At 41.3% G+C, this 26,568-nt stretch overlaps 2 protein-coding genes across 4 annotated transcripts; one reads left to right on the plus strand and one right to left on the minus strand.

Annotated features, from left to right (window-relative positions):
• The first annotated feature begins 441 nt into the window (after positions 1-441).
• mydgf (myeloid-derived growth factor) lies at positions 442-9,268 on the plus strand. 3 transcript variants are annotated; one of them, XM_089001503.1, is made up of 7 exons: positions 444-693; positions 2,094-2,144; positions 2,214-2,275; positions 4,666-4,747; positions 5,897-5,972; positions 7,268-7,387; positions 8,182-9,268. In XM_089001503.1, the coding sequence occupies exons 1-6, from the start codon at positions 532-534 to the stop codon at positions 7,345-7,347; spliced, it is 513 nt and encodes a 170-aa protein (XP_088857629.1). In that variant the 5' UTR covers positions 444-531; the 3' UTR covers positions 7,348-7,387; positions 8,182-9,268. The 3 variants fall into 3 exon arrangements, with proteins under 3 accessions (XP_088857630.1, XP_088857629.1, XP_088857628.1); XM_089001504.1 differs by lacking the exon at positions 8,182-9,268 and having other exon boundaries at positions 442-693; positions 5,903-5,972; positions 7,268-7,522; XM_089001502.1 differs by lacking the exon at positions 8,182-9,268 and having other exon boundaries at positions 445-693; positions 7,268-7,522.
• A 1,200-nt stretch (positions 9,269-10,468) lies between these two features.
• LOC148895694 (uncharacterized) lies at positions 10,469-24,363 on the minus strand. Its single transcript, XM_089000909.1, has 3 exons — positions 22,885-24,363; positions 14,169-15,019; positions 10,469-12,935 (listed from the first exon to the last, which is right to left on the minus strand). The coding sequence occupies exons 1-2, from the start codon at positions 23,866-23,868 to the stop codon at positions 14,192-14,194; spliced, it is 1,812 nt and encodes a 603-aa protein (XP_088857035.1). The 5' UTR covers positions 23,869-24,363; the 3' UTR covers positions 10,469-12,935; positions 14,169-14,191.
• Positions 24,364-26,568: the final 2,205 nt, after the last annotated feature.

Raw genomic sequence — 26,568 nt, forward strand, 5'->3', positions numbered from 1 at the left:
CAGTAAAAGACTCCCAAACACAAAATGGTCATCGGCAAAAAAAGCAAAACTATATACTCACCATTTGCTAGTACAGTACAAAACCCTAATGCAATAAACTAAACAGTCCACTATCAACATACAGTATATACAATATAATATTTACAGGTACTGTACACTACTGGTCTTTCTTGATGTAACGCACTCACCATCTGATGACAATACTCAATAATCTGATGACGTGCCCGGATAAATACAGTGGGTTGTGTCAGGAAGGGCATCCGACGTAAAAGCTTGGCCAAAATAAACATGCAAATCAAACCTCTGAAGATGGAGGACACTGATTCGCGTTTTAATTGTGTCAAAAGTTTGTTAGGGAGATGAAAAAAAGACAACAGCAGTTCACAGCAGCAATCGATTGGGGGCGACCATGAACAAAAAAACAGTTTGACAGTCGCGAACGGAAAAACATCAGAAGAAGCCACCCATGTCATGGACAAACTCGTCTCCGCATTGCAATAGTTTACTTTGACTAAACACACACATACAAGAATGGCAACGACAAAGACGTTTCGTGTTACTCACCTGACAGCTTGTATTTTGTTCGTGGTGGTTCTGTCTGAATATCGGGCTCATGCTTCAGAAGAACACACTAAAACGGTGGAGTTTGACGTGAAACCAGGAGGGACGGTGTACACTTTCACCGAGTCAATTGTATGTATTTTCAAGTCAGAATTACTCAGTAACCCAGCGTGCATTCGCTTGAAAACATTTATTTCCTTGTATATTGCATATTGTTCGAATGTCATTTTAAAAAGATGTTAGTTTATTTGGGTTGTCACTGTCCAACGACAATAGCCACTGCCTCTTTTTAATGTTTACATGTCATTTAGCAGTGTCACTTATTTACTGTCTTGCTAAACATGATGGATAAGCACTGATTTCCAGAAAGGCCAGCCATCTGTGATATCAATGTGCACAAATATATGCTAAGTTTCTGCATGATGCTTTAATGATTTATCTTCAGGTAACGTACCATGCGAGGGTTTCGGTTAATCTTTCCTACACTTTTAACTAGAACTCTTTAATGCTATCGTTTATAAATATTAAGTGTCAAAAATTTCACTTACAGCGAGGACGCGCAACTATATTTGGTCGCGTTTTGATGATGCCACAGCCTGTGAACGACGGACACGTTGCTGGCTTCTTCAAATGCGCCATTCATTGGACGATGCACTTCCAAACCACGGCGTCGTAATATTGCATACAATGCATGCTATTTTTTTTTATTTTGATAAAACATTTTCCTCATACATATATAAAAGACCCGCTATCCTAACTCAATAACAAAGGGTCTCAAGCAAATATTAAAATAATCATATACATGTACGATATTTTTTCCTAGTGCAGAATAAAATACCAATCTAATACCAGCATTAAGTCGAATCATTATTTTTTACAATAATTTTTGCACCGTTTCTTTTCTTTCTAGTCTAACAGTAAGAGCCAAAATAATTATTTTGTAATATGCTTTCGTGTAATATTCAATTTTATCCCATTTTAGCTGTTGGACAAATTGATAGAATAATTGATTCCAAAAATATTCTCTAGTGACAGCCTAAATTATCAGAATTTTTGCACTGGTAATTGCAATTCTTAAAATTGCTTTTGTTGTACAATGCAATTCCAAGTCAGATTGTCGTACAATTGATTTTGTTTTAATCATTGAATTTTATTGAGTAACATAGTTGAAATGAGATTATAGATTTGCACATTTGCTGAATGAACACTTCAATTATACTAGTGATACCAATGAATTTGCAGCCTCAGTGATACTTTTCAGTTATGAAGTGAACATGAATGGAAGAGAAGACATAGTTGATGGAATATGGATGAAAGTGTGTCAATGAGCTGAAATCAATATCAACATTCAAAAATCGGACCCACCCAAACATTGTGTGTGTTACTTCCGGGTTGAAGGAACATTAGCGCGTCTGGCTGCCGCTGTTCTCCCACAGAAAATAAAAGTGTCCTTGAGAATTTTGAAAGGCACTTATATCACTTGTATCAGTATTAGTATTAGTATTAACATTGTGCTTTTTTTCATTCGCCAGGGAGGGTATGAATGCTCATTCTCCTACAGTGCACAAGGAGGAACCAATGAGGTTGGTTTCACAAACACACACTAAATTGCAGTTCTTCTTTGTGCTAAACTGTTTGTTCTCTATTTCTAGAAATGGCTCATGAGTGTGGGCCTTAATGAAGAGGCTCAGCATTTTTCCTGCACTGTGTGGAGGTAAGACCAACACGCATACGCAAGCACATGACCCACTCTATTAATTAGTACTGGAACTGGAAACATTTGCACCACCAGCACACAGCGTTAGTTCTGTAGGTGGCAGTAATGCCACTTATCCTTACATGCCGCTGCTGGTTAAAATGTATAACTCCAATTTTTTTTGTACAACTCCCCTAAATGGTTGCAGTTTCCCACAAAAAAAATCACTTTGCACACTGTCTGAAACTCATGACAAAAAGTTAGCGGACACCAGGGCAGACCACTCTGAAAAGTTGCCATAAAGTTGCCTGCCCCATTTTTCACAACTTGAAACACAATAAGACGACTAATCACAAAAAAAACTTTGTTGCAAAGTATAAAGGATTATTTTAAACTAAGGATGTACCTACCACAAATGCTCCCTTGCTTAATTTATGGTAAATATCCCTTGCTGAAGATTTTGCTCCAGTTATCGTTTGTCCATACACTGTCATGGTGCACAATGCAATGTTTGCGTTGCGTTGTCTGCTACAAGCCACATGAACTCCTTTTTCTCAGCTCCTTTCAAAACTTTCAAGGACACGTTACAGTCACGGCATAATGTACGTTTACGTTTTGTAGCATCATAAATTTTGTATGCTTTTTTTGAATCTTCTCGGGCTGAGGTTCTGTGCATCTACCTTGGAAAATGAGATGCAAATGCACGACCTTATAACACTCGGGAAAGTCCGAAGCAGGCTTCTGATTGGCTGCCGTGCCGAGTATGCAAATTGCCAACAAACCGGTTTGTTTTCTCCCTTCAGCGATCGGTATTCGGTGAAATTTTAACCCGGATCCTTTCACAAAACGGTTTGTACAGCCAACAAGCACACACGATATCACCATCGTACTAAAACGCGAATACTTTCATTCATCAAAATCGAAAATGAAATGCATAAGCTTACAAAACAATGATCGCACTCACTGACAGCTGTTGTGTTTACATGGCTTTCTGCCTTCCGGAAGTTAGCGGCCGATCATGTGACCATAACAAATGACATCACGCTCCTATAATGCTCTGGAAAGTCCGGAAGCTGGAAGCAGCCTTCTGATTGGCTGCTGTGCCGAGTATGCAAATTGACAAACGAAGCGAAATTCTGAAATTTCCAAAACGAATGAAGATTTTGAAATCGGAATAATTTATTCCGATTTCGATATCTTCGTTTACTTTATTGATAAAGCAAATGTTTGATTTAAAAAAAAATCATTTGTTTTTGTTTTTTGGTGGTTTTTTTTCTTGAAGAAGTTGTCGGACACCCGGGCGGAGACGTTTTGTAAGTTGTACGCCCGACGTAAAAGTTGCACGCCGCGGGCAGACATTATTTCAGACACTGCTTTGCAGTACATATACCCAAATATGTTGCTGAATAAGCAGGTGGAACTCTCATAGTATTTGTCTGAACAATACACTATAATTAAAATGATTGAAATGCTTGAGATAAGGAAACAAAACTATACCTACCTGTACTGATGATGACAGGACTTGTGTTGTCACAATACATCTTCATTCATATAGTGCTTTAACACAACACTTACAGTTGTAATTTGGCATAGCAAGAATGATGGAAAGTCCATTGTATGTCATCCTGTCTGCAGCATGTCTTACCACATGACTTTGTGCAATTTCATCCTGACAGCATTTGAAATCTTGCCATTGAAAGACAAATTCAATACCCCAGCGAGCCCACTTGTCTTGTGATTCCATGTTACTACATTGGATTTCTCAGCTGGGGTAATACACATAGACCAACTTTGCTTACACATCGGCAATGTGCACGTTTTGTCGTTTTTTTAATTAGTAGTTTATTTATATTGTGCCAGGTGATCTCTGATAATACAGTGCTTCACATTGGCCAATACGGACAACGCCATCTTACAGGCGCAGCTGACCAGGTCATTTATGAAAAAAAAAAAAAAAAAAAAAAAAAAAACGTAGCGGACTATAAGAAATTGCATTGTTGGAGGTCAATATGGTGTCGGGTTTCGCGGCGCAATGTCATTCTTTCATTCTCAAAGGTTCTATTAACAAGTACAGTAAAGTCTCGTTATATCGATATTCAAGGGAGTCCGAAAAAATATCGATATAACCGGGACTATCGATATATCCGACCCTGTTTGCATGTAATTTTCTCCGTGCGTGCATAGAAATAGTATCGATATAACCGGGACTATCGATATATCCGATATCGATATAACGAGACTTTACTGTACTATGCTCAATTGCATTCGGGCATGATTCACCACTAGACAATTCCACGTAGGCGATCAAATAATGATCAATTATGAAGCTACAATGTTAAAGGAATGAATGTATGCAAATGATTTAATATGCATGACAACTAAAAATGTTGTTTGTTTTGTCTGCAAAGGCCCACAGGGAAATCATACTTGTTTTTCACCTCGTTCAAAGTGGAGATGAAGGGAATCAAAATTGAATATGCAAATGCATCCGTAAGTATGAACATACTACTTTTTTTGTCATCGTGGTTGTCCTTTTAATTTCACAAACATAAAGCCTCCGAATTATTGCACACTCACTTTACACACCCACTAATATTTTCCCATTAATATCGCACTTGAAATTAGTCAAACAAATTTGGACTTTTTTGAAGCTATGGCTGTTAGCTCATGCTAAACTGTAAATCCAACAAAATGAAATTTTTTTGGACTTGTACATAATTCATTTTTGAAGCGGGATAAGATCAAGCTTCTGACGGGTTGTATCAACATTACTGAACCAAATGGAATGACGCACACCATTTTTTCTTTCCCTTGGATTTATTGTTTCATTTTGCAATTTACCTTCCACCATTTGTCTCCTTGGAAATGTATTTTATCTACATCAGGCTTGCAGCCACCACACATTCAGAAACAAAAACATGAAGAGAGAGAAGGGTGAGGGCAAAAAATAATAAGTAGAAACTTTATTTTAGTTTCAAGGAGGGCGAGTTGTGTTTGGACAGTCTTCCTGAGCGATCGTGGTGGCCACGCCTCCTTCCAACATTGAAGGATGTTCTCTTGGCACTCCCTCCACCTGCTTCACACGCACACAAATATGCAAAACAAGAAATAAATTACCAAACAAGAACTCTAAAACCCCATGTAGCATCCCCTTGAACTTCAACCTCATCTTTCTTTTTTCTCCTTCATATTCGCATTCATCTATAATTGCTTTAAACAACAAAGTGTATGAAGAAACGTGATTAAGATTGCATGACTGTCAGTGTCTTATGAGTTGTGTTTTATTATTTGCCATTTTGCTAACTGGTCTTTTGATGGCATGCAGAAGCTCCTCTCCTGAGGAAAAAAAATCATCTGTGCGACATGTGCTGTATGTTGCACATCAGAAACCCTTTAATAGTCCCACAATGGGGAAATTAACAATATGACTATAAAGTGAAAATGGACATGAACATATTAGTGTATGTGTGTGTGTGTGTGTGTGTGTGTGTGTGTGTGTGTGTGTGTGTGTGTGTGTGTGTGTGTGTGTGTGTGTGTGTGTGTGTGTGTGTGCGTGTGTGTGTGTGTGCGTGCGTGCGTGTGTGTGTGTGTGTGTGTGTGTGCGCGTGTGTGCGTGTGTGTGTGTGTGTATATTTCCAGTCGCAGGTGGCAACGGGAGCAGGACAGAGGGACACAGAGCTTAATCCAGAGGAATACACAATTCAAGAGTCTGCAGGTGAGCTTTAATCATCTCCCATTGGTTATTGCATCCAGGGTCACCCTCATCTCTCATGTGAGCGGACTACATTAGAATTCACTTTAATCAACATTTTTGGCTTGTTTGCTGTGCAGAATGTCAATTAATTAAAACCCAACAACCATCCGGACCTGAGACTGATCCCATTTTTTTGGTCTGTCTAAAGATGGTTGCATTACAGCAGATAATTAAATGCATCGAATGCAGTCAATCTCAACTGGTTAGTCACAGACAGATTATTAAAAACAATAATCTGTTATATATACATGTATATAATTCAAATATTAATTCATTAAACAAACAGTCGATCATTTAATTACAGTAAAGTCTCGTTATATCGATATCGGATATATCGATAGTCCCGGTTATATCGATACTATTTCTATGCACGCACGGAGAAAATTACATGCAAACAGGGTCGGATATATCGATAGTCCCGGTTATATCGATATTTTTTCGGACTCCCTTGAATATCGATATAACGAGACTTTACTGTAATTAGATAATTAGTAAATACACATGTCAATTTATTAATTAATTACCCATAAATAGATAAATAAATAAATAAATACACTGTGAGGTAGGGATGCTCTCTTTTCAGAGATGCCTTATATAAGGTTACTGAGTGCTGTCATAGAGTCTCCAAAAGGTAGCACTGTTGAGTCACTCTTAGACTCAGTTGACATACTGGTAGGTTCTTATAGGAAGGAAAGGTTTGAAGTTTCTCATCTCTGACATTGAACGCTTATCTCTGTATATCTGCCAAAATGGAGAGCACATCTCCAAGTTGCAACTCTAGTCGATGAGTACAGACACTCCCCAACTTAGGAACGAGATACGTTCCGAAAGGTTGTTCATATGGTGAATTCGTTCGTAAGTTGATTCAGTTGAGTCCTATATTTTGCATGGAATGTATGTTTATGGCGTATATAAGTAGGTTTAAGGTTTATATAAGTATGTTTAAGTCTTGTATAAGTAACCTATATTGGTGTGTACTGAAAAAAAAACATTTAATAAAATATATGCTCTATAAAGATATGTACATGTACAACTGGAGAGAATGCTACATATGATACTACAAAAATGTTCGTATATACCGTTGTTCGTAACTGTTTGTAAGTAGAGGAGCCTTTGTACTGTCGCTTCCGTATGGAATGTTTAACTTCAGACACTGTGTGTTCATCTTAAGAAATTGGGATTGCAGTCGTTCAAAAAGTGAATCGGTACTGTAGTTATAAAACCCAATCATCTTGTATTGATTTGTGACCCCACAGTGACCCACACCGAAGGCAAGTTCAAGGCTCAACTGTCCAAAGTGGTGGCGATCGGACGCACAAGACATTTAGAGCTCTAAGTGCCTGGCGCTCGGAAGCTGCGTCAAGCGTCCTTCCCGGGTGAGCTTTTGACTTTAAGCTCATTCGTCAATGGTCTAGGGGCATTTTGAAGAATGGTTGAAGGACTAAAGATGATGGCGACAATATAAGTGGCAAAGCATTTGCCTCTCCCGGTAATAAATACCATCAACAAGAGCCTTTGTATATTCACTGTTTTTTCTACAAAAGACCATTCCTCCTTCACTTATTATCTTTTTTTGCGGCATAATGAGTGAGGCTATGCCATTTGGAATCACTGATGAGAAATTCTAATCATCACAATCATATCATTGTTTTTATTTTATTTTACTTTGACAATTTCAGTCTGGTCTTCTCAGGACGACTGAAAAAGCCTCCATTGTACTTTTATCCTCAGTCTCATGGCATCATATTCACAAACATTTTCTTCAAGAATACTTGCACCCCATTTCATAAATCCCGACCTGTGTGATTTATTTTATTTTATTTTGGTTGGAGGACGTTGGTGACAGGAAGGGTTGATTTTTGTCTGTAGGTATTTTTAGAATGGTAGAGGCTTTTTTTCTGAAACGGGGCGGGTGGCTTTTCATTTTTTTCTTTCATGTGAACTTAATATTCTTAACATTCTGCACAGCAAACAAGCCAAAACATTTTGAAAAAAAATTTGTTCAGGATTCCCAGTCCCTCTATGATGAATATTAATCTCACCTATAAGCTAAAGACAACACCCCCGTTATGGTGCTCATACCTTGTATGCTTTGCTGGATCAGCTCTGGTGGCGGCTCATCTCGGTTGAGGAAATGGCTTTAGGAGGGATTTTTCTTTTTTTTTGCCAGGCGTTCCTCGCTGTTCCCAACAGGATGTAAGCCGCATCTTCGTGAGGGCTGGGAAAAGAAAAGTCAATAAGATGTCGCTTCATTTTGTACAAAGATGCTTTTTTTCTCCCCCCCAACGACTTGTAAACCCCAATTCAATAAATTTGAGCTGTCACCAAAAATTCTGTTGTTTTTGGATTTGGTAATCCTCCCACGTTGATCGGTTGGTTGAATTAAATTCAAACAAAATAATCCAAACCTTGGGTGTCGTTGCACGCTCACATGCTCCAAAATATTTTTGCAGAATTTTTCTATGTTCACACTTTGTTGTTTGCTCTTTGACTCCGCAGACGCGGGGAAAACACCATCATCTTGATTCGCTTTGACAGTTGATGACTGTTTTGATATACCGCTACAACTCGATGAGTTCGTCTGCTTTGAAAAGTCAGCTTTTTGATCCATTTCTCAGACAAAATATTCAGCATTTTGATGCCAACTAGAGCAACGATTTCCAATCGCTCTGGAAATGTAGCATTTCTCAACATCTGTTGAACCGATAAATTATATTTTACATTTGACGGCTCGGCTTAAAAATAAAAGTGGACACAAAGCTTAATTAATCGTCATCTATTATGAAACAGCATTTGTTTGTTCCGCTTGTCACCTTAGTAGAAAGCACTTAACAATGATGTGTTGGAAATTCAATAGTCAACCAAATTGTGTGATGGTGATCCAATTTGCGACAGCTTACCGTGCGATCTCTCACCCAACACCGATGGTATTCGTGTGGCGTTAGATTATCCGGAAATTATCCAATTTGATTGATTTGGTTGAAATATTAGATATGTGGTGCAAGATGCCCCCCAAAAAAAATCCAAGAGATAGCAGAAGGTACAATTACCCTGCGTCTGAGCCAACGGAATAATAGTATCATGTTTCATGTAAGAATGGCCAGATTTCACACTACGTAGCAACACTTGGAAGCAAATTGAGAGGAGTTGATCATTAGTTCAATTTTGTGTCTGTTGTTGGTATGCTGTTCTTTTGGATTTATATAAAATATGTGCCTCCACTCAATAAAGTTTGGGAAACACTGCTCCAATGGAACTTGTGAATGCAATTTTCTATGTAAATTGTGTCTCCCAACGAATCACTATCAAATCTTTTACGCTTATCATCTCCAAGCGAATCCAAATTTTACACTCAAATCTAAATTTCCTCTCTGCATTGATGCAACAGTGCGAGACGGTTGCCCGGCAAATAGGACTCCATTGAAATAAATGTTTCAAAATGTATTTGCACCATAAGCATATATCGTCCCGGGATACATGTTTTTTTCCATGAGATAAAGGACTTTCATTGTTTCATCTTCATTTCATGCGGGAAAGGCTTTGCTGCGATGGACTAAATCCCGCAAGCACATATGGGAACATATATGACGCTGATCATTATGATCTCATGCATATACATTATATAGAAGAGCGTCGGGGGGGATTAATTCATTTCATGTTAAGCCTACAGATAGCAGCTCATCTCCACTGCCCCCCCCACACCCCTCAAGCTGTTAAAATCTATTAAAAATGTCACATTGACCTGAAACACCTGACCAGTTGATGTTGACTACAGTCACGGCACCCACGAGACATCCTCCCTGTAATAAAAGCATCAAAGCCTTCCTGATGCTCTGAATATCACTATCACTTCACTCGTGTCCTTTTTATGACACTCCAGGCAGCCTTTATGTTGACATCACCACTCTTTTGCACTTCTAACATTCCCGTCCAACCCCCACCGCTACCCTCTCCATGAACAGAATAGATTTTTTTCTTCTTCTTCTAAATACACTCCACGTTGGCAAGAAGAGGGGCAGATTGTGATGGCGTGCTATAAAAGTCCACCCATGATGTTGCTGCTGGGCAGACATGACTTTGTTTGCCAGCTGGTCCGCCTCTCTCCTGCTCCCTCCAAAATATCTCGGCGGCCATCTGATAAAGGCTGTCATGAGATGTTGTTAAATACTTTCATGTTCCACTTTTGATGAGCTCAACTTGACTTTGGGGTTTTGAGTCTAAAAGGTCAAAACGGTAGATTGACTGCACACATTGCACACTTTGCTGCTGTGAAATGTAAATTTCTCCACTGTGAGACTAATAAAGGCAAATCCAATCCAATCCATAAATAAATAAATAAATAAGTATGTTCTCCATTCTACTTATATGCCTCAAACGGTGGAGCATCTCAAATAAAATGCACCTTAAATTGGACAGATTAGTGTGCAGGAATTACTTTTGACATATTTTGAATTCACCAAATGTTTTTATTGATTTAATTTTGTTAGATTACACTGTTGTTTTATATTCCTTTCAAACTATAAAGCCCAGCTGGTGTTTTGTCAATGGGAAAACCAATTTACCTTTTTCAGCATGACCAAACAGGATTTGGGTTTAAGTGATACGAAAGAAGTCACCAAGCAAGTTCATCTTTAAAATAAATAAATAAATAAACAAACTACTTGAAATAAACTGTATAAACACCTCGGGTGTGGGCAATGAGCAACCGCAATGAATAAAACATGGAGTTGCTGTGCTGTAGTCAATCAGGACTGCATTCCACAGTCTCCTCACATATGCACACACGCCCCCACCCACCCCTATTTTGCATCTCCTGATAGTTAAAATGGAACAGATGGAGACTGTGGCCCGGGTCAATCAAACCATAGGCAGCAAAGGCAATAGGATTTTTTTGGTAACACCGGGGGTCCTTGAAGGACTCAACCAGCCAATGGCCAGCTGCCTGCCCCCTGTTGGGGGTACGCCAACCCTGTCAGCTCAAAGCCGCTGGACGCTGCTCTCGTCTTATCTGGCCTGGATGCCATTTGTCACTTCTTTGCCCCTCTGCTGCACGTACTTTTGTGTACCACTGAGCTAAAGTAGTCTGAGCTGCGATTTAGTTCCCATTATATTCCAATGGTGAGTAGCGTTTTTGAAACGCCCAAGGCGGTCATGCGCTGAAGAGTCGTTGCTTGCTTGCTATTTAGGAGAGTGACGGACCAGCAAACTTTAATGGCACGCCCACATTTGGAAAGCAGTACAGTGGTACCGCTCTCTCTTCATACATGTTCACATTACAAAACACCTCAAAGAGGAAAATATTGCCCCTTCTTACAAATAAATTCCAGAGCCGAAAGCTAAAACTACAGTCTGTTTTATGAACGCAACATTCTTCTAGCTGCTCTGTCATTGGCTACTACACAGCATCATCCTGGCGTCCCATTGGCTAAGAGGAATTTTTACAGGATGTGATTGTGTAGAGATCAAGGATGTCAAATTCATTTTTTTTTTTGCGGGTCATATTGTAGTTGCGATTTACTCTTGGGGAGCCATTATGGATTTGAAGAAGCGAAATGGCGAGTATAGTTTTGCTTTTTAAATGTTGCTGCGCGATGACCATTTTGTGTTTGGGAGCCTTTTACTGAGCATCTTCATCTTTATTAAGTTCATACAGTTGCTTGTTCTGGAGAGGGGAGATGAGCCAGTGTCTTCCCAAGCCCGGATAAATACAGAGGGTTGTGTCACGAAAGGCATCCGACGTAAAAGCTTGGCCAAAACAAACATGTGAATCAAACCTCTTAATCCCCTCCACATATTACATCTAGACCACACAACAAATTAATGAATAAATACTTTTCAAATCATACGTCCCCGCGACCCTAATGAGGAATAAGCGGTACGGAAAATGAGATGAGATGAGAATCATACGTCAAAAATAATGACTGCTATCGTTGTTTATATGGGACAATTTGAAATTTTGGTTTGGACTTTAGCAAGCATCATGGAAGTTCACAAGTTGATTTGCTTTCGCAGGCCGAATAAAATGAAGTGGCGGGGCCAGATTTGGCCACCGGGCCTTGACTTTGACACCTTTGGTGTTGATCGACTGATGTGTCGGTGCAGCATCCCCATCATTTGCCCCTCTCTACGAGGTGTTATTATATTTTTTACTTACTATGCTAATATTTCCCTTGAAACTTGTTAAAGGATTGTTAAAAGCCAACAAAAGCGAACATCCTCGGATCAGTTCTTTACAAAACGGCAGGCAAAAACCATGTCAGAGTGACAACTGAAACGAAAGAACATTTCATTTTGTCTGTGTCATTTTGACATACCCTATGCCCTGAACAATTTTCAAGATGTGCTGTCAGCATTAACCGAGGTGGACACACAGACATCTCATTCCCACGCGATCAGGATGAGTTAAATCAGACAAAACATGCCTTTTATGCATTTGGTAGTCTGCCTCCAAATCATCAAATGAACAGGTTTATTTTGTGTAACAATGTTATTTGTCTTTTTCCTTGACACTTCCAATGCCATCACCTTATACGTTTTTGCACTCACGGTGCTTTCTAAAATTCGGAGAATCATCAGTTTTAGGCCCTGTGTCACAATCACAGCACATCAAGTGCCAAATAACTAGAAAAAAAAGAAACAGACGTCAATCTGCTCGAGTGAACATACAATTTGGCGGCCACAATTTGGGATCATCAAGCCCAAAGAGTGCAATCTGTGGGTACAAAACGAGCATCTGCAGCGCAGTTCTTGTTATCAGGACATTAACCCGGACAGATGTTATGATGGGCTGTGTGTGCGTTGAGTCTTAAGTACTGGGGAGATTTGTAGACAAGCTGTTCTTTCCTTACTCACCCCAAGTCTACGTTCTGTCACCTTGGAAACCTGGTTTGTCTCAGCTCATTGTGGCCCGGCCTTGAAACTGACCTGTTGGGTAGAAATCATCTCGAAATGATCACTCATGCCTTCGTCTCCTCACGTCTTGACAATTGCAAATTTCTCTTCACCTCTCTCAACAAATCAGAATGCCAATGTCAACGGTGTCCACCCCTCATCTCTCTCAAATTTACTAGTCCAAAAAAGGTGTTGATCTTTGGTTTCATTGTGTTGTACAATAAAATAATTGTAAAAAAAGCTGACTGTAAATATACATCCATTTTCTGTACCGCTTATTCCTCATTACGGTCGCAGGGGGTGCTGGAGCCTATCTCAGCTGTTTTCGGGAACGAGGCGAGGGACACCCTGAATTGGTTGCCAACCAATCGCAGACTGTAAATATCGTGATTCTAATTTCATGGTCATATTCAAATAATGTATTTTTTTACATGATGGTAAAAATGACAATGTATCCTATTTGCATGTCCTCATTTATTTAAATTATTGTGCCCCTGCTGTTACACTTGAGGATTGCATTGAATGGCAGGAAGTGGTCACTTTTGTCAAGTAGTTACGACAGTCTGAGGAAAGAGACAAAAGTGTGAGGTACATACAATTATATTTGTTTAATTACTCCTAAATTTGAAACTGTGAAACAGTATGTGACTATGCCTAATGTGTGTTTTATGTTATTGAGATGCATGGAAGTACCCTGTACATTTTATAATTGTATATTTTTTGTCTTAGTTTTCCATCCAAAAATCAGTGATGGACGTCTGGAGTTAAAGCTCGTGGAAGATTGGTCGACACGTCAAGTCTTTGTGAAGTCGGCATTTCATTTCAGTGGGGAAATTCGTTCCCAAAACAGGCTAGGACTCGAGGTAAAGGGTGTCAAACTATTTTGTTTTGTTGCCGCGGGCACATTGTCATTACGATTTCCTCTCGGGGGCCGCGATGAATTTTGGGAAACTGTTAGAATGTTTAATCCCCTCCACATATTACCTATAGAGCGCACAACAAATTGATGAATAACTACTTTTCAAATTTGAAGTCAAAAGTAATGACTGTTATTGTGGTTTACATGGGATAATTTGACATTTTGGTTCAGACTTTAGCAAGCATCATTGCACTTGACATGTTTGATTTGCTTTCGTGGGCTGAATAAAATGATGCGGCTGGCCAGATTTGGCGCCCGACTCTTGACTTTGACACCTGTGATCTAGGTGAAGCACTTTCCAAATCTTCCGTGTGAAAAGTGCTACATAATTAAATGTATGGACTTACTTGCTGTTGGAGGGGCCGCAGTCTCACACCGTGGTTGAGAGCAGTCTTCTTTTCTCAGGGTACGGAGGAGCTTTGCGGCGATCCTGCGTTGTTTTGGCGCAGTCTGAGAGTCTGTTGTGAGGGTATGGCGGAGGCTTGCGGCCCCTGCGGCCTTGCCCAGATGGCAGTTTGACGGCCCCCGCCAGCGGCGGTCCCGCCGATGACGCTCGCCTCTCTTTATCCCCGTGGACCGGCATCTCCGGGTCTGTGGGTGGGCAGCTGGCAGATGGGTGTCGAGATGTCGCGGACGCGCAGAAGCGCACGGTCGCCGGGTGGTCGCTTCGCGGCGGCTCGATGACGACAGATGGGCCGAGCACGGCGGTCGGATGACATTTTGAGGACACGGGGGAGATCGGGCTGATCATGACGGAAGATGAGGCTCCTGGGGATGATGGAGGGGTTTTGGGGAGGTTGACTGTCAGTGGGGAGAGTCCGGGTGTGGGTGGCCGAACGGGGAGGCTTCTTTGAGGGGACAACGTGGGGTGCGGCTGAGTTGAAGAATCGGGATTGTTGACCAACGTGAGCAGCCCTCCGCATCGGGGAGAAGTTCCGAACCGAATAGTTCTAGTCAACTCTGCGCTCAGTTGGCATGCCAAGTCAACTGGAGGCGATTCTCTCCGACTGGGATGGTCTCTCCTCAGAGTGAAAGTGGCCCCTCGGTGGTCTATTGACACCGTAGGCTTCGGATGGGCGCTGATCACCGTCACTTCATTGGAGCCAGAAGAAGAGGAGCTCTCTCCTCCTCCTGCCTGGTGCTGCTCTTCTTCATCCAGGTCGATGCAGGAGGTCAGATAGTTGATCTGATGAACTACCTGGAAAACACCACACTTCTCCGTCACACGGTGCACAAATCACTTTGCGAAGCTTGACGTTAATCCAACCATCCATTCTTAGCTAACTTAAATTGAGTGAGATAGCTCAACCAGCACTTGGACCAAAAGTGACTGCATGAAGTTGAGGTTTTGACTCAGCACACCGGATCAAGATGTTGGTCCAATAAAAATGATCCGTAACGATGCGTTAAAGCTACCGAAAAATGACTTATTGGTTTAATCAACAGGTGACACTGTAGGGCCCCTTCTGCAAGTTTTAATCAGTGGCAGTTAAAAGGACTTCCTATCTTGTCATGCTTTACTCATGGTTTTGCTTGCTACTTTGGACCTTTGTATTCCAGTGAATTTGTTGTTTGAGATTTAGTTCTTGCTGACTTTATTGAATACAATTTGTCAAATACACCCTGCTCCTCCCACCTGCCTACTTTTTTGAGGTCCAACACCACCTTGCAAATAGTGACAAAGAGTATCGCTGTGGTTAAAAATAATACCAATTTTCATACTGGCATTTCTTTCCTTGGTCAGGGTTTACCATAGCAAGCAAAGCAAGTCTGTTCCTGCATTGTTTCTAGTACGCTGGCTAACTGGGGAAACTTCTGTCTGGGGCTCACCCCCACAGCAACAACTGTGTTGCCGTGAGGGATGGGAGTGAGCGAGGATGGACACACACTGATGCACTGCCGAGATGGGCTTCATAGACTGTACCCCTTAGCCAGTTAATGAGTGTCAAATAAAATGATAACTAGCGTAAACATAGCGTGTTCCAAACCACATGTGCGCACCCCCCTCGCAACGCAATTACTATGTAATGCGTTGTTAGCGTCCTATTCCATTGAAATTGAACTGCAACAAGATACGAACATTCAGATTCATGCATGGCCTTTCCTTAACCACTCAAATTCTGAATCGAATCATCACAGATTTTAGTTTCTTTGTTAAAATTTCAAGATAACAGTAAAAAGCATGAAAACCTTTTCAGGTGAACTTTGTCTCTAAGCCTTTAAATGCCAATTTTCAAACCATATGACGACTAAGTACATTCTCTAATAAGGAGCTCAACATCCAAATTCCTGAACTGTACATGTTCTTCATCGAACACATAATTATCAGCTAAGCACAGCTCATCCATGCTATTAAGAAGATAATGTGCTTTTTGATGATCCGACCATGGTTTCATCCGATAAGAATGTTAAGTGCAGGGTTTTAATTATTAGGTTTTGATAATCAATGCAACCCGTGGGGTGAAAAATATCCCCCCAAAACTCAAAACGTGCGACTGTTATTGAGCACACATGAAAGGCTTATTTACAATTACATTGAGGAGAATCAGTGACTATTTTCTTGTCATCAGATTCAATAGTGCACATTCCTGCTTCATCTTATGAAATTAAATGAAAGCTAAGAAATGCAACTTCATTGGTCTGAAAAAGATTATTTATTTATGTCAAACACTGCATCTTTGTTCATCTATTTATTCCGGTGTCACTAGGAAATTAATTGGTTCTGAATATTTTTTTTAAATACAAAATGTTGTAAGTCGAGACACATTTTCCATGTAAATGCCCTAATCCGTTCCAAGCACTTCCAAAATTCAGACACATTTTCTAAATGCAGTAATTCATGCCATTGCACATCTCGGCTCGATTACTGAAATGCACTTTACTTTAGAATCAGCCAATCCTCCATTTACCATCTCCAGCTGGCCCAAAATACTGCTGCTCAACTTTTGACTCTCCTTCTCCTTCTCCTTCTCCTTATTATTATTATTATAGTTTTTGATTTTTTGAATGTTGCTGTGCCGATGACCATTTTGTGTTTGGGAGTCTTTTACTGAGCGAGTTGTTTGTTCTGTAGCCACAAAGGGACATAAGTCTTCTTGTGCCGGTCCCAAGCCCGGATAAATACAGAGGGTTGTGTCAGGAAGGGCATCCGACGTAAAAGCTTGGCCAAAACAAACCTGCGGATCAAACCTCTAAAGATGGAGGACACTGATTTGCTGTGGCGACCCCTTCAAGGGAAAAGCCGAAAGGAAAAGAAGACTTGTAAGAGGGAGCACATAACTCATACTCGGGCATCCCTTTACTGGCTCCCTATACATTTTATAGTTCTTTTCATGATCTTATTTGTTTTCAAATCTTTAAATGGCCTCGCTCCGCTTTACCTCTCCGAGCTCATCCATCTCTAGTTTTATTCCCAGGTGCTTTTTACTATCTTTGTTACTACTTTATTTCCTATACTGTATATGATAGTTGTCCATGTTTAGCGCTTTGTTACAGCTTCAGCTGTTCTTAAAGCGCTATATAAATCAATATGTATTGTATTATATTGTAACATTTGTAACAATACACGTTACAATTACACTATCAATGAAAGTTGTGCGTAATGTAAAAAAATAACAAAACAAAGAACAAAGATTAATATCAATCTACACACATAGCCAGAATTGGTAGAAGTCCCTCTTAGCCAATGGGATGTCAGGCCTATGCTCAGTAATAGCCAATGACAGAGCAGCTATAAGTATGTTGCGTTCAGGAAACTCAGAGCCGTAACAGGCCACACTGAATTTTCAACTTTTGTATCTTGAAATTTCTTTCGTAACAAAAGGCCGGTGAGATGTTCGTAATTTGAAAATTTTGTATCAAAAGATATTCGGAAGTCGGGGTGCCACTGAATTGACAGAGAAATGTGAATGTTCTTCCACCTGCAGGCATGGAATTGACCTGCACACGCACCTCTTGCTGTTAATACAACATATTCGGTCACAGCTAACTAAATTTGGGATTAAATTGAGTCAAGAACATTGTTATTTCAGCATAGATAATTTTTTCTTGATGGTGTTTCTATGAGATCTTTTAGATGTAAAAGATGTGCTTTGTGTCAATAAAGGTTGGGAAGCAATGACGTAAAATCCAGGAAATGACGGTGAGTACGATAATGATTGCAAACGGACCTGTGCATATTTATATAAGGCAGTCCTGGAGCTGGTGTTTTTGTTTGGCACGCATACACTCAGGCGGAGTAAAATAATGACAGTTGCGAGGATTGGAGAAAATTACTCTGGGGAAAATGATTGACCTTTCTTTCCACCTGTGCACAGATAAATCCTGAGCTAGAACAGAATTATTATTGTTTTTTTTTCTTTTGTATGTTGGGGGGGAAAAACATCCTGTCTGATATCAGAGGATGACCTGTTTCCCCCTCCATCATCTAGCTTTGTGGCAGAGGCTTTTGGTTTTACTTTGAAGTGCAGAGTGAGCGCTTGTGTTGTGTGTGCGTGTATCGTTGGGATCGCAGCTTGTTATAATGTCAAGAATCACCAGAGATAAAAGAACGCAGGACCCTGATTTAATGCCGCTGCTGCTGCTCCCAAGTGTGTTGATTATAAACAATCACCGTTCTTCAAGTTGTTCCCATTAATGCTGAAAGAAGTTCATTTCGTTAAAGAGCGGCAAAGCATACGCTAACTCTTTGAGCTTCAATTTGCACAAGTGACGCAGAATGATGTGGTCTCAATGATACCAACATTCACTGCCATTCCTGAATTTATTCTGGAATTGAAAATATGATGTAGAGCGACATTCCCGAATTTGTTCGGGTTTTGTTTTTTCTGGCCTGTGGCTATGTTTTTTCCCTTCCAAAAGACATAATTTGCCGTTTTCCATGTTCACGCTTTGTTCCAGCTTCAGCTCTTGTGAAAGCACGACATAAATCAATATGTATGTTTAGTATTATATTTCGTACAGCCGCCCCTATTTCAAGCTCAGATAACTCCAGACCCATTTAACTTAGGAATTGACTCTTTTTTTTCTGATGAAATAAGAGAGTCTAAGGTTTATGAAGGTTTATGAAGTCCTAAAACTCAATATTCTGTAGGTCCTGGAATTCGAGTGACAATGACAAAAACCCTGGCACTGGAGTGGACACTTTTGTGCACGTCTGGCCGTGAATGAGTTAATGTTGTAGCAATTTTGTTTGTTGTGTATCAACTTGCCGTTAAATGACACAATATGGGAAATGGACTTCCTTTGTCGATATCCACGAATTGTTATGCATCTTTCTTTAAATGTTTTATCTAACTTAACTGTTTTATCTGCCTTTTTTTCCGAAAATGTCTGCGTGTGTGTGCGTCTATATGCAAGCTGCTTGTCTTAATCTTCTTCTTCTTTTCCTTTCGGCTTTTCCCTTCAAGGGGTCGCCACAGCGAATCAGTAACCTCCATCTTCAGAGGTATGATACGCATGTTTGTTTTGGCCCAGCTTTTACGTCGGATGCCCTTCCTGACACAACCCTCTGTATTTATCCGGGCTTGGGACCGGCACAAGAAGACCTATGTCCCTTTGTGGCTACAGAACAAGCAACACACTCAGTAAAAGGCTCCTAAACACAAAATGGTCATGAGCACAGCAACAATCAAAAAAGCAAAACTATACTCACCATTTCAGGAGATCAAAATGAGGTTCTTATGGCTAAGGTGACTACAGGTGAATTACAGAAGGCTATTTCCCGACTAAAGCTAAATAAATGCCCGGGCTTCCCCGCTGAATGGTATAAGACCTAATGAATGTACATAAAAACTGCTCTCTGGGTGAACAGCTTTGGAATAAAATGAAAAAAAAAGTTCTGTTATTTATTCTGTGATTATTTTTTTAACTCATTCACTGCCATTCCCGAATTTATTTGTGAATTGAAAAGCATGACGTGGAGCTCCATTTCCGAATTTGGGTTTTGGCTTGCCTTTTGTACAGCCGCCTCCATTTCAAGTTCAGATAACTCCAAACCTATATAACTTAGAAATGAACTCTTTTTTTTGTTTAAAGAAGAGAGTGTAGGGTTTCTTACGCTGCATTGAATGTTTATGTAGTCCTAAAACTCAATATTCTGCGGGTTCTGCAATTTGAATGAAAATGACAAAAACTGGCACTGGATTGGACACGTTTTTGCATATCGTCTGGCAGTGAATGAGATGAACAGGATAGAGTTTATTGTAAAAAAAAATTCTTATATTTAATTTTTCATTTGGCAAAGAAATTATGACTAAACATGGTGATGTATCTATTTTAATTAGCACTGTTATCTGAATTGCAGTTGGTTTGACGCTCCCGATGACAAATTTCCCAAATTCTACTGAACATGAGTGGCCTAAATAATCAACTTCATGATTTATGTGACTCCCCACGTTTGGCAAATTGCGGGAAAAAGGCAAACATGTCAGCGGCTACACGCACACACATGCACACGCACACACACACACACACACACACGTACACACGCACACACACGCACGCACACACACGCACACATTTTCAAACCATTTAAATATGGTGCATGGTACAGAATTATGATTTCCATTCACTCTGTCAGTCTACATGATTATTATGCTAATGAGAAAACAGTAATCCGTTAAACGGCATAGCAAAACATTGTCTTTCAACTTTTGCTCTACTGTTGGTAGCGGCTGTCAAATGGGTTTAACTTAAAAGCAGCTGCAGGATCATTAGAATTCCACCAGTAATTGGTTCCGAAATCAAACCGAGGGACCGGGTTCATGTGAGAGAATGATAGAACAGGCCTTTGAAAAACAGAAACCCGACAAAAAAAGTCTTCTGTGCTTTGGCTGTCTTTGATGTGCTGACTCTTTTGTGAAAAATTGGGCATTTATTTATTTATTTATTTGTTTTTATGTCACAAAAGCATCAGCTTGGTTGCCAAACTCCTGTCGAGGCGATATGTTCTTTCATCAGTGATATATCAACACAAGCACACACTAAGCGTTCCCCACTCTGACCCCCGGATGATGAGGTTAATGCCCGAGCCTGTGGATGAAATGCGGATAATGTGCAACGTGAGGGGCAATAAATGGTTGGGGGAGGGGGGTTCAGCTGAGCTTCCAACGGCATCTGTCCAGAAGGAAGAAAAGTTTGGAGGTAAGGCGCAGGAGGAGGAAGAACACAGAGAAGCAGGTGGACGCTTCGCCTGAGGTCACACCGCATCATCTCGGGAAGGCCGTGAACGCATGCGGTAAATGAGACGTGACTCTCGTATCATTCACTCTCATAAAAAAAAAAAACAAAAAAAAAACAACGATGCATGACTTGAGAGCAAACACTGCACATATCGGGATGAGAGATGGGAGCGGTAGCTCGAGCCTAGTTGCGGGAATAATTTGCAGACCGTGTTAGATGCACCCAGCCCAAATGCTGACTCTCTAATGCATATTTAATTCAGCTGAAGGCATTCGGTTTGCGAATGAAAAGTCATATTAATGTCTAAAGATGTTCATGTACTGGTGAAAAAAAAACCTTTGCATTTACGTAATGCGGTTACACATGATTAAAATGTCTTTAACTAACAAAAATATGATCTGAATATTTAAAAGAGATGACATGTTATTATTTAATGGGCAAAATGGTTAGAAATAATGTGCACATTTTGTACTTGTCACTTGGGCAGAAAATTCTGCACTAAGGCATTTTTAGGTTCTAGTAAGAAAACTCAGCAATCGATGGCAGACATCAACATTGATATGCTCTCAGCCATGATTGTTCCGGAATTAACAGTGGCTAAGGTTCATGGAGACTTTCAAAATGGAAAAAAAATCAATGGAACTAACCAGGATGTGACTGCTACAAACACAATTCATACTTTGATAGACAACATAAAATGCCAACTTATCGTGACTTTTAATTAGTCATTTAGCTGCTTATTTTCACTTTCACTAGCTACACCCAACTAGCTTAATGCTAACACATAATAGCAAATGACGTCGACAGGCAAATGAGTAGCATCTGGACGACTTATATCTCTTCAAATGAGTTATATTTCTACATTAAAGGGGCAGCAATAACTATAGACCGACAATATCAAAATACTCTCTATATTCGTTATCCATCCAGAAAAATCAGAAATCCTTTAATAATCCCACAATGGGGAAATTAGCAAATGAGTATCAATATTGCAGCTCACTGAGTTACAGTAGTTATGTTTGTGCACCTGACTGCATTATCCTGCCCCCCCTCCCCCGCACCCCCGACTCCAGTGTCTAAGTCTTGCACACCAGAAGGTGTCTTTACATTCCATTTAATTGTGTTGTGCTTAAATGTCTTTGTAAAGTGCAATGTAATATTTTCCACATCTAAAAATACTGATTACAAACATTTTTGGGGGGTTATTTGGAGATGCTAGAACTTTTTATTGGGTAATGAGGATTTTGAGAAACTGGTGTTTTGAGGTATAAGTGTTGTCACAGAACAAATTAAAATTGTACTATCAGGACCGATTGTAAAATAAATCAATTTTTTATCATGAAGAAACTTTGCAATGTTGTGTATAAACACATGAAAGGTAATGGAAAGAAGTACTGTATCGCACTTTTTATCGGTTTATTTACAGGATGGACTGTTTTTAGTGTTGGATGTGTTACTTTAAGGGGTGTGGCCAAGTTAGTGATGTCAGAGGCTGGAGTCGGGTTGCTTTGAGTTTTGACCAAGAGTAGCTTCCTTGCATGTTTGGTTTTGAATTTGTGTCTTTGGAGGTCTTCCCCAATGAAAACTGAGAGTTTATTTGGAACGATATTACATTAGTTTGCCGGTACCACATGTTAGAAACTCGCTCATGTTTAAAGCCCAGGGGGTGATAAAATCTCTCATATGTGACTTTGGGACAGTTGGGGGGCTTGGATGTCAATGTTTCTCTATTTTTCAATATTTGGAAATAACACTCATGGCCCGAAAGTGACATTTTTGTACATTTGAAAAAAGCCACAACGGCGCGAGGACAGCAAGGAAAGAATTACCCGCGAAAAAACCCAGAACCAGTTCTGCAGAATCAAATTTAAATATCTTTACCTCTTTCATTTCCTGTTGAACATCCCTCAGTGCACTCAGAACCTGTTCCAAGTTAACCACCACCCGCTTGAGTTGGTTCCGAACCATTTTTCGATCGCAGTCTGTCCCTTTCATCTGCGAGTTCTCTTGACTCTTTGGTTTTTGCCGGAGCCACCTGGCCTGACTCGCCCCCAATGCTGGAATGCGCTTGCCGTGTTTCCCCGGACCTCGCAGAGTGGTGGTAAATCCCAGACCTCTGTGAGGAACGTCGGTGGAAAAGATGACTCCATTGAGCGGGGCGCCGGGGCCCTCCGCAGGTGGTTCTCTGAGCACGCTCAGGTCTCTTTGGCTCTGAGAGTTCCTGCCGATGTAGCTGAAACTCGATCTGAAGCCATCTTTTGATGATCCCTGAGGGTTTGAGCTGAGCCAGACAGATGACTGCAGGTCTCTCTGATGAATAACATGGCCGGTGTAGTCCCAAACGTCTGCCCTGCTTTCTTCCACGCGGATGCCAACCTGAGAGTCTGAACCTTCAGGTAGAAGAGCCGAAGTAGGAACCGGGGGGTTTCCCAAAAGAGGCCTGAATTTTGTGACCGGGGAGCCAGTCGTGGGAGTGCCACAGAGGCTGGCGGGGATGATAGGATCGAGTTCGACCTCTGAAGACTGCCTGGACTTGGCGGGACTGCCGTCCTTCTGTTTCCCCAAAACGTGGTGGCCCCTCAACACCACAGGAAGCATCCTGGCCATTCCCACGCCATTGCAACGCAACTCGCTCTTCTTTGTCTTGTTCTTCCCGGCGATGGAGAAAATCCCAATCCCTTTGGTTCTCTCTAGAGGGGCCAGATTGTCATGGAGCTCCGGGTTGGATTTGTAGGGCCCGTTGAGACCCAGGTCGGCGCTTTGCTGGGACTTGAGGCTGTTGCGTAGCCATGGGATGAAGTGGGGCCCATGAGGCTTGAAAGATTTGTGCTCTTTGGCCGCCGGAGCCCTGCTGTCAGAGAACATGCTGACGGATGATGTCGACGAGATGCACGGTGGGGACGGACTCCTGAGGTGGCGAGAGCTTCCTTCTCTTTTGCCATAAATCTCCTGCCACTTTTGCCATCAACTTCGGCAGATCTGATCTCCCCGATCTGACTTTACTTGCGGCTCTCGCTGTTTTCTCTCCAACTTTTATCCGATTTGCGCCAGCTCGCAGCTGATTTTCAAACCGCACGAGTCTCGTTTCCCGTTTCTCATGTTATCATCCTATCTCTTTTTTTCCTACCTTTTACCACCCCACTCCTGTCCCTGGAGTCCCTGAACCCCTCTTTTAGACCTGTGTCCCCTCTTGCAGCCCTCCAGCGTCTCACTAGCTCACAAGTGCAGAGGCTTCTCTTCTCTATAGCTCGTCTCCACCTCTCTCTCTCTCTCTCTCTCTCTCTCTCTCTCTCTCTCTCTCTCTCTCTCTCTCTCTCTCTCTCCCTTGCTCTCTCTTTCCGTCTGTCTGTCTGTCTCTCTCTCTCTCTCTCTCTCTCTTGCTCTCTCTCTTGCTCTCTCTCTCTCTTGCTCTCTCTCTCTCTCTCTCTCTCTCTCTCTCTCTCTCTCTCTCTCTCTCTCTCTCTCTCCCTCTCTCTGCCCCCCCTCTTGCTCTGCAGCACAATATCTCCAATTCCCACTCTTTCTTCCTCCCACTCCCTCTCACAATTCTAACTCACCGCCCTCATCTCTCACTATTTCTCCATCTCTCCACTGTCAGTCCTTTATCGTCTCCTGTCATCGTAACTGTCCCGTTCCTCTCCCCCTTTTCCTGCGCTTTTTGTCATCCCGCCACTCCAGGCTCCATCCCTCCCTCCCGCTCCGGCTGAAGTCCAATCAAGATGCCAGTGTTATTAATCCCTGGTTGCCCAGGATGTGTGGCCACGTGATTCCCCCTGCCTGCGTCCTCATCTGATTACTCCTTACCCCGGATCAGCCCTCTACAATTAAATGCTGCTTTGGCTACCCGAGGGGGTTTTAGAGGAGGGATGCAGGAGGAGGAAAGGGGGCAAATAATTGCACTCGAGAAGATCAGGAATTTGTCAGAAACCATAAGCCGCCCAACGGCAAAGAACAGTAAAAAGTATCACGTTTTACTATACAGCCCACTTGTTTTTTGCAACTTGCATTTGTTCCAATTATGCAGAGACAACTGCTATTTTAGGCTTTCCTTGTTTCTCGATTTGTAATTCTTGGCAGCGTGGATGTGATTTCATGTCTCTGACAAGCCGGGAGATGCCTCCCAGGTAGCCTCCTCGCTATTCATGCGGCTGCTCAGGATCTTCCCTCTCCCACGAAAAAGGCAGACAACAGCACATGCCTGACAGTTTTGCTGTCTCTCAGCAACGAGCAATTCAAAGCGCCTTTCATTCTGCGAGTCAGCTCTCCTCTGTATGCCTGTGCCAATGCCCTGTTGATATGCCTCCATCGTGTGACATGTACAAGGTACGTGAAGGGGAGGAGGATTGAGACCCGGGTGGGGTACTATGTAATCTGCAAGCTAAGAAGATTCTCGCCTACATGTCGACAGACTGCCGTCCGCCAATAATGACCTCAAGTCTGGATGAAAAAAAAAAAAAAAAAAAAAACAATAAAGAGTAATAGAGCGGCTTCTCTTAATCCTGTGAAGCTTTCTTGCACTGCACGACATACTGGTGCATGCAGAGTGTGCATCAAGTCTGCTTCTGTGTAATTATAAGGCTGCTCTAGAGTGACTGAAAAAAACGATAATCAATGCATGTCCTGTATGCTCTGCTTTTGTACAGCGACAGGTTCAAGCACACAACAATGTCACTTTGTTCTTATAGCAAGCAGAAGTTGAAACTTTAGTCTCATGCAAAAGTAATACACGCACTGGCCACAATATGAGGGATGTCTGCAGAATTTAATGAGATCCAAGACAGGAGCTGTCTTAAAAGTTACGCCCTGCCAACTATAGTACTGCGCAATTTCCATCAATAGTGAACTAAAAAATATTTTACAGTTGTGGTTTTGGTTGCAGATTTTCATAGCGTCGAGCTGCAATGTATGATATTGACAGCAGGTGAGAGGATGAGAGAGACAAGAGATGACATACAACTCTTAGTATGATGCAACCAGGTGTAGAGAAAAGGAATGGATGGATGGAATTTGAAAGTACCATATTTTCCAGTTTATTAAGGCACACCCAAAAGCCTTCATTTTCTCCAAAAGATGACATTGCACCTGATATGCACCTTATATGTGAAGTAATTCTGAGCCACAACAGGTCTCGCAACTACTGTCAGCAGCCATGACTCAGATTCCCCCTGTAGAACAAGTAGTGAGCGGTCCATGTTAGGAAACATGAAATGTAACCCCAGCTTCTACTGTAGTGCCTTATAATGTGGTGTGCCGTATATTGTATATGGAAAACCTTTTGGAACATGTTATTCATTGAAGGTCTGCCTTATAGTCCGGTGCGCCTTATAAATGGAAAACATTTGAAAATACAGTGATACCTCAGCTTACAAACCCCTTGGCTTGTGAACTTTTCGGTTTATGAACATTACATTTATGAAAAATTTATCATCGTACATTATTCATTGGGGGTGCACCTTCTAGGCCGGTGCGCCTTATACACCAGAAAATACGGTACTAACAAGTGAGCATAAATCTCATTCTAAGAGCACTCCCGCAGGAGCTGAATTTTTGTGTAAGGATCCTCCC

This window comes from Hippocampus bargibanti, linkage group LG07 (genome assembly GCF_051943395.1).
Source record: "Hippocampus bargibanti isolate YZ-2025 linkage group LG07, ASM5194339v1, whole genome shotgun sequence".
Lineage (NCBI taxonomy): Eukaryota > Metazoa > Chordata > Actinopteri > Syngnathiformes > Syngnathidae > Hippocampus > Hippocampus bargibanti.

Coding starts and splice junctions, on each gene's coding strand:
- mydgf (XM_089001503.1), top strand. CDS start 532: ATGGCAACGACAAAGACGTTTCGTGTTACTCACCTGACAGCTTGTATT. Junction 2,276..4,665: donor TTTTCCTGCACTGTGTGGAG/GTAAGACCAACA, acceptor TTGTCTGCAAAG/GCCCACAGGGAAATCATACT. Junction 5,973..7,267: donor CACAATTCAAGAGTCTGCAG/GTGAGCTTTAAT, acceptor GTGACCCCACAG/TGACCCACACCGAAGGCAAG.
- LOC148895694 (XM_089000909.1), bottom strand. CDS start 23,868: ATGTTCTCTGACAGCAGGGCTCCGGCGGCCAAAGAGCACAAATCTTTC. Junction 15,020..22,884: donor TTCAACAGGAAATGAAAGAG/GTAAAGATATTT, acceptor GGTGTTTTCCAG/GTAGTTCATCAGATCAACTA.